The sequence below is a fragment of the Myotis daubentonii genome, chromosome 5, assembly GCF_963259705.1.
Source record: "Myotis daubentonii chromosome 5, mMyoDau2.1, whole genome shotgun sequence".
Lineage (NCBI taxonomy): Eukaryota > Metazoa > Chordata > Mammalia > Chiroptera > Vespertilionidae > Myotis > Myotis daubentonii.
In genome coordinates this window covers 26390501-26401463 of record NC_081844.1, presented here as the reverse complement: position 1 = coordinate 26401463, position 10963 = coordinate 26390501, and the positions used below count along the sequence as shown (strand labels likewise).

The window sequence follows — 10963 nt, the reverse complement described above, 5'->3', positions numbered from 1 at the left end:
CAAGCCCGCAACCTGGGCATGTGCCCTTGACCTGAATCAAACCTGGGACCCTCCAGTCCGCAGGTTGACGCTCTATCCACTAAGCCAAACCAGCTAGGGCCAGACAAGGTACTTTGCTATGCACTGTGTTATGAACAAGCATTATTGATCCTCCATAGAAAAAAATACTTAGGGCTGAACCAGACAGTTTGTCTTACTCCTTACTCTCCCTGGACCTAATATAAGCGAGGTTTTCCTATTTTGTCATTGTTCTACTGAATAGATCATTGTTTTGTGTTTTTTTTGCATCAGAAGTGGTGAGTGGGAACCTTTTCTCTGTTCCCCACACACAGATGTCAATGGGTTATTGATCTCTTTCGGGGACCAGCATTTAGGGGAATTATGCTTTTGATTCTTTTATAAATAGTTATTCCAGTGACTTTCCAGCTTAAAATTTGGAGGCTAATTTTCCTTAGTAGAGTATCAAGTACCAATATCTTCAAATGTTGATACGCTGTTACATCAAAGTCCCACTAACTCACAATTTGATATCATATATACTACATAATCAAAGTTCTAATCTCTCACTGCACATTAACAAACTTACTAGGAAAACTGCCACATGATGTTACAGAGGCACAAAATTCTGATAGGGAGAGCCCAGGTCAAGCAGTGGTTTTCTTTAGGAAACAATTCTACCAAAACCATGTGAATAGAAGTAATTTAAAATGTTCAAGATAGCCCGGCTGGTATGGCTCCTGACATCCTCCTATGAACCAAGAGGTCATGGTTCGATTCCAGGTCAAGCACATGCTCAGGTTGTGGGCTCAATCCCCAGTGTGGGGCGTGCAGGAGGCAGCCAATCAATGATTCTCTCTCATCATTGATGTTTCTTTCTCTTTCTCCCTCTCCCTTCATCTCTGAAATCAATAAAAATACATATTAAAAAAGTGTTCAAGACATAGCAAATGCATGACTGATCCCAAATTGCCATTTAGTATGCTTTGTATTATTGGATATAAAAACTACCCCCATCTATGAAATGTTAAGCTGACAACCAAGACAATCAAAAGCTCCCATATTCAATATTCCATTTTTTTTCCTGGTTGTACCGAAAAATAAACAAGCAGCAATGATTTCATCTTTTTTTTTTTTTAAAAAGCATTTACACTTTAAAAAATGGAATGAGGTGGAATTCCCTCCTTCTTAAAAATGTTTCTAGAGCTACTAAAAAACTTGCATTTACAAAATAGTTGATAAAAATATTCCTCTGGATTGTACAAGAAGGGAGACAGGGACCATGGATAAGACATGGTACGTGATATTAGTCAGACTTGGCTTCTTTTTCCGTCTGCTTCATCGGAGGCTGGCATCTCCTCCTTTTAGTCTTTCTGTTTTCCGCAGGTAGTCAGTTCCTGGTCAGCCACTTCTGCCTACTTTCCCTTTGTTCCCCTTTTCCCTTTTGTTTGCTCTTTTTTGTCTGCAAATATATCCTTCCCTGTTGCCTGTTTTTGGCCTTGCTTCCCCTTTGCAAGAGCAGGTTTGGCTGACAACCTTGCCGACCTCCTCTTGGGCTCCTCCTTGGCCGCCCCCTCAGCAGAGCTGACCTTCCTCCTGGGCATCCTGGCAGCAGGGCAGGCACATGCTGGTTGCCTGAAGGCTTCTGTGCACCTAGTGCAGGGGTGGGCAAACTTTTTGACTCGAGGGCCACAATGGGTTCTTAAACTGGACTGGAGGCCCAGAACAAAAGCATGGATGGAGTGTTTGTGTGAATTAATACAAATTCAAAGTAAACATCATTACATAAAAGGGTACAGTCTTTTATTTCAATAGTTTTATTCATTTCAAACAGGCCGGATCCGGCCCGCGGGCCGTAGTTTGCCCACGGCTGGCCTAGTGGCTTCTCCAACCTGGGCTGCGTCAGGTACAACCCCTAGATGGGGAATTGAACCCTAGACACCTCTGTGTGGGGGCTGATGCTCTAACCCCTTAGCACACTGGCCAAGGCTACCACAGCTTTTTTATCCATCCACCTATGGTGGGCACTTGAGCAGCTATCAGATCTTTTTTTAAAAAATTTTTAAAAAACATTTTTGTATTGATATAGAAAGAGAAAGGGAGAGGGAGAGACAGAGAAACATTGATGTGAGAACAAGACACCTATCTGCGGCCTCCTGCACGCCCTCTACTGGGGATCCAGCTCACAACCTGGGCATGCACCCCCACTGCGAATGGAATGGCTAACCCGTTGGTAAGCAGGATGACACTGAACCAACTGAGCCACACTGGTCAGGGCTTGCTGCTTCCAAATCTTGTCTAGCCTATCTAATAAAGCGGAATATGCTAATTGACCCTCATGCCATCACAAAGATGGTGGCGCCCACAGCCAATAAGGAGGGAATATGCTAATGCCCTCAAAGGTGGCGGTGCCCAGTCCCCTCAGCCCTGCCTGCCTCCGGAGTCCCCCAGTCCCCTCAGCTCCTTAGCCACCCAGGGCTGCCCGAGGCTCAGGTAACCAGGGCCGGCCGAGGCTTATGCTGTTGGCAATGGCAGTAGCAGAGGTGTGATGGGGTGTTGCCTTCCCCTGATCACCAGGTCGCCTCCTGCCCTGGAGGGCTCCTGGACTGTGAGACGGGGCAGGCCAGGCTGAGGGACCCCCCCCCCCCCAGTGCATGAATTTTCATGCACCAGGCCTCTAGTTAAAAATAATGCTACAGCCCTGGCTGGTTTGGCTCAGTGGATAGAGCGTTGGCCTGAGGACTGAAAGGTCCCAGGTTTGATTCTGGTCAAAGGCATGTACCTTGGTTGTGGGCACATCCCCAGTAGGGGGTGTGCAGGAGGAAACTGATCGATGTTTCTCTCTCATCGATGTTTCTGACTATCTCTCTCCCTTCCTCTCTGTAAGAAATCAATAAAATATATTAAAAAAAAAATGCTACAATGAATATAGGGGCGCATATTTTCTTTTGAATTGGTGTTTTGGAGTTTCTTTGGATATATTTCCAGAAGTGGAATCTCTGGCTCATGAGGCAGTTCCATTTTTAATTTTTCGAGGAAACTCCATACTGATACTTGTCAACTGTGGATTTATTGATGATGGCCATTCTGACAGGTGTGAGGTGATTTTTTCAGTGTGGTTTTAATTTGCATTTCACTGATAATCAGTGACTTTTAGCATTTTTCATGTCTATTGGCCATCCCTATGTTCTCTTTGGAGAAGTGTCAATTCAGGTCCTTTGCCCATTTAAACACACACACACACACACACACACACACACACACACACACACACACACACACTCACACTAAAGGCCCATTGCACGAAGATTTGTGCAATAGGCCTTCTTTCCCCTGGCTGCCAGCACCAGTTTTCCTCTGGCACCCAGGACCCAGACCTTCACTCTGGCCACCGCCTTCCATCTTCCCTCTGGACACAGTCTTCACTGCGGCTGGAGCCTCCAGTCTTTGCTCCTCGCTCCGGCCGGAGTCTTCAGTCTCTGGCCAGAGCTGCTCCTGTAGTTCCTTCTGCCCCCCACCCTCCCCCTCATAGCCTGATCACTGCTTCACCTGCAGACCTTGCTGATGGGCTCCTGGGTCCCGGGGGGCCACCTTGCCTGTGGCCTGGCTTTCTGGCAGCTCCTGGGGTCGTACATGGGGGCCTGGATGGTGGCTCCCGGTGTCCTGCGCTGCCTGTAGTATGCAAATTAGCCGCCATCTTTGTTGGCGGTTAATTTGCATATCACTCTGATCAGCCAATGGTGATGGTAGTGAAGGTACGGTTAATTACCATGTTGGTCTATTATTAGATAGGATATATATGCTGGGTTCTTTTTGTGTTCTTTTATTTCCTTTTTTAACAAAAATTCTCTCCAGATATGTTTTTTTATTGCTTTTGGAAAAATAGGGAGAGGGAAAGAGAGATACATCAATTAGTTGCCTCCCATACCTGCAATCTAACCCACCACTGGGATATGTGCCATGACTGAGAAGTGAACCCACAAACTTGTGGTGTACAAGACAGTGCTCCAACCAACTGAGTCACCAGGCCAGGGCTGACCATTTTTTAATTGGATTGGCCATCTATATGCCCTCTTTAGAGATGTGTCTATTCAGGTCCTTTGCTTATTTTTTAATTGGATTGTGGGGGATTTTGGTGTTGAGTAGTATAAATTTTTGTTGTTAATCCTCATCTGAGGAATATTTTTCCATTAGTTGTTTGTTTTTTTAGAGAGAAGGGAGGAAAGGAGAGAGAGAAACATCGATTGGTGTGAGAGACACATTAGTTGGCTGCCTCCCACACTCACTGATTGGGTCAGGGAACAAAACTGAACCCGCAATCCAGGTACATCCCCTTGACCAGGAATCGAACCCAAGACACTAACTAAGGAGCCATAGTGGCCGGGATTGTATATGTTCTTTATACATTTTGGGCAATTAACCCCTTATCAGACATTTCATTGTGGAATATGTTCTACCATTCAGTTAGTTGTCTTTTCATTTTGTTGGTGATTTCCTTTTAGTTTGATATAGTCCAAATTGTTTATTTTTCTTTTTTCAAAATATATTTTTGATTTTTTACAGAGAGGAAGGTAAAGGGATAGAGAGTTAGAAACATTGATGAGAGAGAAACATCCATCAGCTGCCTCCTGCCCACCCCTTACTGGGGATGAGCCCACAACCAAAGTACATGCCCTTGACTGGAATCGAACCTGGGACCCTTCAGTCCGCAGGCTGATGCTCTATCCACTGAGCCAAACCAGTTAGGGCTGTTTATTTTTCTTTTGTTTCCCTTTCCAGAGGAGATATATCAGAAAAAAATATTTCCAGGAGAAATGTTCAAGATTTTACTGCGTGTGTTTTCTTCTAGGATTTTTATGGTTTTCAGCTTTACTTTTTTTTTTTATATATATAATATATTCTATTGATTTTTTACAGAGCGAAAGGGAGAGGGATAGAGAGTTAGAAACATTGATTAGCTGCCTCCTGCACACTTCCAACTGGGGATGTAACCGCAACCAAGGTACATGCGCTTGACTGGAATCGAACCTGGGACCTTTCAGTCTGCAGGCCGACGCTCTATCCACTGAGCCAAACTGGTTAGGGCTTGAGCTTTACTTTTAAGTCTTTAATCCATTTTGAGTTTATTCTTGTGTATGTTCTAAGAAGCTGGCATAGTTTCATTTTTTTTTTGCATGTATCTCCCCAATTTTCCCAACACCATTTATTGAATAGACTAAAATAGTCTGTTCATTGTATGTTCTTTCCTTCTTTGTCAAGTATTACTTGACCATAAATCCATGGGTTTATTTCTGGGATTTCTGTTCTGTTCCATTGATCTACATCTGTTTTTATGCCATTACCATGGTGCTTTGGTTACAATGGCCTTGTAGTATAATTGAATATTAGGTAGTATGACTTGTCCAGCTTTGTTGTTCTTTCTCAAGATTGCTGTGGCTGTTTGGGGTATTTTGTGGTTCCATATGAATTTTTGGAATATTTGTGCTAGTTATGTCAAGCATACGATTGGTATCTTGATAGGAATTGCATTGAATGTACAAATTGCTTTGGGTAGTATGGACATGTTAGTGATATTAATTCTTCCTATGCATGAACACCATATATGTTCCACTTAAAGTTTACATTTCAATTACAAATTACATTTAATTTTATTTTGTATTCATTTCAGGTGTAGAACATAGTGGTTAGACAAATCTTTATAAATGTTCCCCCTGATATTTTTAATACCTCCCTGGCACTTTATGTATTTTGTAATCATGCCAATTCAACATGAAAATATTATGGATTGCAATGAAGGCCATTATACATGTCAAGTCTTAAATTGTGCCTCAAGGTCAAGGCCCAGCTTACAGTGTTAGTGTTTTGCTGTAAAGACTTTTCTTTTGTGTGATCTGTCTATGTGTCCTAAAAATTTGTATTAAGTAACCCTCAGGCTCATGAGTGGGAGGACTTTTGTAGAGTCTAAGTTGCCCTGCTTTCCTCATGCCTAAGCTCAAACTCTGATAACTTCTTAGCTCCATGAAATGAGACAGGCAAAAGAAGGTCAAACTGAGTCAGAAATAAATAGCATATAAACAAATGATAATTCATACTTCTCCAAAAGAATATTTTCGTTCAACCAGGTAGAGCTAAACACTTATAATAATCTGGAGTACTTCAGGATGATATGACCAATTACATTTTGTTACAAGTTGAATTTTCACATACCTCCTGGCCTCTCGTGTTTGGTAATGAGAATAGAAGAAAAAGCTTCTAGCCTGGCTGGCATGGTTCAGTGGTTGAGCATCTACCTATGAACCAGGAGGTTATGGTTTGATTCCCGGTCAGAGCACATGCTTGGGTTGTGGGCTCCATCACTAGTGTGGGGTATGTAGGGGGGCATCTGATCAAAGATTCTCTCCCATCATTGATGTTTTTATCTCTCTCACCCTCTCCCTTCATCTCTAAAATTAATAAAACATATATTAGAAAAAGAAGAAAAACCTTCCAGGCCTTTATTGTATTTATAGTCATTAGAACGTTATACAGATATGATAATGTGCTTCCTGGAATGCTGCATCATATGGTGGTTCTAAAGGAGATGAGTTTTCTCACCAGGAATTGATGTACTTAAAATAGACATATTTTGTTATCTTTTTCAAAGTGCTCTTTACCCTGACATTAGAGAGCAATGAAGTGATCACAATAAGAGAACCACATGGCAATAATTCCATGTGTTCATGAGGAAGTAAGTATGGCCAATAAATAATAGTCTGATACCCAAGTCATAGAATGAATGTTGGGGAGCACATGTCATTTATGAGCTTATGAGTTATATATAGATCTCTTGTGCTATCTGTCTCATCCTTCCTCCTGTATACGTATGGGGGATGTTTTAGGACACAGTGGCCTTTGAAGATGTTAATGTGGAGTTCACCATGGAGGAGTGGGCTTTCCTGGATCCAAACCAGAAAAAACTCTACACAGATGTGATGCAGGAAACCTTCTGGAACCTGGCATCAGTAGGTAGTGATCACACCTTCTTACTTATTTAATCAATTACAAAACAAATGTTGCTTGCTCATCAATATTGTTTTAAGAACTGAAATGTGAAAAGGGGAATGAATACATTGATAAACTGAGCATTGTCACAGCTCATTGTGTACCTGAAATTTAATCATTTTTCATATTCTTTAATAGTTTATAATGCTTTTTCTAGCATGTATTTTGGAAGAAAAATGTGAAGACCATGACAGTGAAGATCAGTATGAAAACCATGGGATGAGTCTTAGGTGAGTCGCATTGACATGAAAGAGCATTAAGAGCATCTTTGCTTTTTTAAACAATATGTTTTTATATATTTATTTTCTTTATTTATATATTTAATGTTTTTTTATTTATTTCAGAAAGGGAGAAAGAGAAACATCAATGATGAGAGAGAATTATTTAAGGCTGCCTCTTGTACGCCCCACACTCAGAATCAAGTCCAGAACCTGGGCATATGCCCTGTCCAGGAATTGAACACTGACCTCCTGGTTCAGAGGTCGGTGCTCAACCACTGAGCCTCACCTGGGGTGCAAAAATAATGTTTTTATTGATTTTAGTGTGTGGAGGTGAGAGGGAGAGATAGAAACATCAATTGGCTGCCTCCTGCATGCCCTGTACTGGGGTTAATAAGTCTGCAGTCTGGCCACATTGCCTTTTGGGGAATTGAACCAGCAAAACCCTGGTGGGTGGATCCATGCTTAACCACTGACCACATGGGCCCAGTCCACAAAAGAAGCTTTAAAACAGGTAATCCAATTGTATCAGCCCAGTTTTAAATTTATTGACTCTTATAATATTCTCATCCAAATGTTTTTTTCTGAAATATGATCTAGATGTTTAGTAATTATGAAAATAATTACACTTGGAAACAGTATACAGAAGTACCATTAATGACTATAAGTGTTTTCATAACATCTATGATCCAACCTATTTTAGAGGTTTTAGGATATTTACATTCAAATATTGGATATCCAGATACGCTGCATTTCCCTTGAGAATGGTGAAAATGTCATTGTCATGCTATTAATAAATATTAAATTGTTAACAGAGTATTAATAATATGTTTCTGATTTTTACAGCAGTCATATGGTAGAGAGACCCTGTAAAAGGAAGGATGGTAGTCAATGCAGAGAAAACTTCAGCCAGATTCCAAATCATAATGAAAAGAAGGAAACTCCTACTGAAATAAAACAACCTAAATCCAAGTTGTGTAGGCAAATCTTCATGGGTTATTTATCCTTGAATAACCACCTGAGCTCTCACATTGGACCCAAACTATACCTGTGTCAGGAATATGAAGAAAACGATGATAAATGTAAGGAACCTGAGAAAGCTTTCAAGCATCACCAACATATTCAAAGCCATGAAGGCAGCCCCAGTGGGAAAGCTTTCCACTATTCAGCTTCCCTTAGAAATAATGAAAGAACACATATTGGTGGGAAACTGTATGAGTGTAAGCAATGTGGGAAAGGCTTTAGTCATCTTAGTTACTTTAAACTTCACAAAAACACTCATAGTGGCGAGAAACAATGTCAAAGTAAGCAACGTGGCAAAGCTTTCAGTACTCCCAAGGACTCTGGAGAAAATGAAAGAACACATACTGCAGAAAAGCCCTATCAATGTAAGAAATCTGGTAAAGCTTTCAGTTCCACTTCTCTTAGAAATCATGAAAGAACACATACTGGCAAGAAACCTTATGAATGTAAGCAATGTGGGAAAGTCTTCAGTTTGCTCAGTTCTCTTAGAAATCATAAAAGAAGTCATGAAGAAAAGAAGCCTCATGAATGTAAGGAATGTGGTAAAGCATTCCGTCATTGCTGTTCCCTTCGAAAGCATGAAGTAACTCATACTGGGGAAAAACCCTATGAATGTAAGCTTTGTGAAAAAGTTTTCTCTTCTTCAGTTGCCCGTCGACGTCATGAAAGAACTCATACTGGGGTAAAATGCTATGAATGTAAGCATTGTGGTAAAGGTTTCTATTATCAATCTTCTCTCCTAGATCATGAAAGAACTCATACTAGGGAAAAACCCTATGAATGTAAGCTTTGTGGTAAACTTTTCTCTCATTCAACTTCCCTCCAATATCATAAAAGAACTCATACTGGGGAAAAACCCTATGAATGTAAGCAATGTGGGAAAGCCTTCAGTTCTCCCAGCTCTCTTGGGAAACATAAAAAAAGTCATAATGGAAAGAAGCCTTATGAATGTAAGGAATGTGGTAAAACATTTCATCATCACTATTCCCTTAAAAATCATGAAAGAACTCATACTGGGATAAAGCCCTATGAATGTAAGCAATGTGGGAAAGTCTTCACTTGGCTCAGCTCTCTTGGAAAACATAAAAGAAGTCATGATGGGAAGAAGCCTCATGAATGTAAGGAATGTGGCAAAACTTTCCTTTATCCTGCTTTCCTTAGAATTCATGAAAGAGTGCATACTGGGGAAAAACCCTATGAATGTAGCCATTGTGGTAAAGCTTTCTCTTATCCAACTTCCCTCCGATGTCATGAAAGAACTCATGATAAGGAAAAACCCTATGAACGTAAGCTGTGAGGGAAAGCCTTTATTCATCCCAGTTCCCTTCAAAATCACAAAAACTCTTAGTAGTGGAGAGAAATAATAAGGAATGAAAGAACTCACACTGAAAATAAGCTCTGTCATGTAAAGATTGTAGAAAAGCCTTTGACCATCCTAGTTTTGTTTAGTTTTGTTTTTTAATACACACCTGAGAATATTTTTCCATGGAGATATTGGAAGTCAGAGAGAAAGACAGAGAGCACATCAATTGGTTGCCTACTGCATGCGACCAGACATGAAAACACACAGTGGAGAAAAGCTCAATAAATGTAAGGAATGTGGTAAAGCTTTCAGTTTCTGCAAGTCTCTTAGAAAGCATGGAAGAACACATACTAGGGAAAAACCTTAAGAATGTAAGCAATGTGCAAAAACCTTCCATTGGATGTCACATGTTTGAAGACATAGAAGAATTCATAATGGAAAGAAGCCTCATAAATAAGGAATGAAGTAAACCTTTTTGTTATCCTTTCTCTTAAATATCATGAAATGTATACTGGGAAGAAACCCTATGAATGCAAAAAATGTGGGATAACCTACAGTCATCTCAGATCCTTTCAAATTCACAAAAATTCTCATAGTGGAGAGAAACCATAGCAATGTAAGGAACGTTGTAAAGCCTTCAGGATCCAACTAGTTTTTACAGACATGTGAAAACAAAAATGTATTGATAAACACTGTTAATGTAAAGAATAGCAAAGAGCCTTCATTTATCTCCAGCTGTGCCATCATATATGATTATCCATATTGGGGATGGACCCTAGAAATGTAAGAGTTTTAGAAAGCATTCATTTCTTCCAGTTTATTGTAAAGGATAACAGAACTCACTGAAGAGAAGCCCTGTCATGTAAAGATTGTAGAAGAGCCTTTGGCCATCCTAGTTCTTTACAAAGTCATGGAGGGACTCACACCCAAGAGTAAGTATATGAACATAAGCAATGCGGGAGAGCCTTTCTTGGACATGTGAGAATGCACCTGGAGAAATAGTGTATACATATAGAGAAGGTGGGAAAGCCTTCCGCTGTCCCTTTTCCTTGGAAAGGTCATGAAAAAACTCAAAAGTGTAAAAATGTATTGAATGTAAAAATGTAGGAAAACTTTCATGTTGCCTCATATACCTACAATACCATGTGAGAATGTACACTGTATAATTAACAACTGGAAAAAAAACTTAACAAAACCTTTTAACAAATACTTTCAGAATAGCTAGAAAACTGCACTGGAAGGAAATCCTATTAGTGTAACTAACTGGTACATGTAAGCCTGCTGCAAATTAAGTCATATACTCCCCAAAACTCACAGCATTAAAGAAGTCCTATAAACTTTTGACATATTTGGTCATCATCAGTACTCATTCTTTTTTTAT

The 10963-nt window shown here is 40.3% G+C and overlaps 1 protein-coding gene across 1 annotated transcript; it reads left to right on the top strand.

Moving 5' to 3' along the window:
• Positions 1–6914: 6914 nt before the first annotated feature.
• Positions 6915–10757, top strand: LOC132234528 (zinc finger protein 14-like). The gene is made up of 2 exons (XM_059695477.1): positions 6915–6998; positions 8314–10757. Exons 1-2 carry the CDS (start codon positions 6915–6917, stop codon positions 9574–9576), a joined length of 1347 nt encoding a protein of 448 aa, XP_059551460.1. The 3' UTR covers positions 9577–10757.
• The last annotated feature ends 206 nt before the right edge of the window (positions 10758–10963 follow it).

Excerpts from the sequence above, each read along its gene's own strand:
- LOC132234528 (XM_059695477.1), top strand. The coding sequence starts at position 6,915 with ATGGAGGAGTGGGCTTTCCTGGATCCAAACCAGAAAAAACTCTACACA. Across the intron at positions 6,999-8,313 it reads CCTTCTGGAACCTGGCATCA|GAATATGAAGAAAACGATGA; the intron begins GTAGGTAGTGAT and ends TACCTGTGTCAG.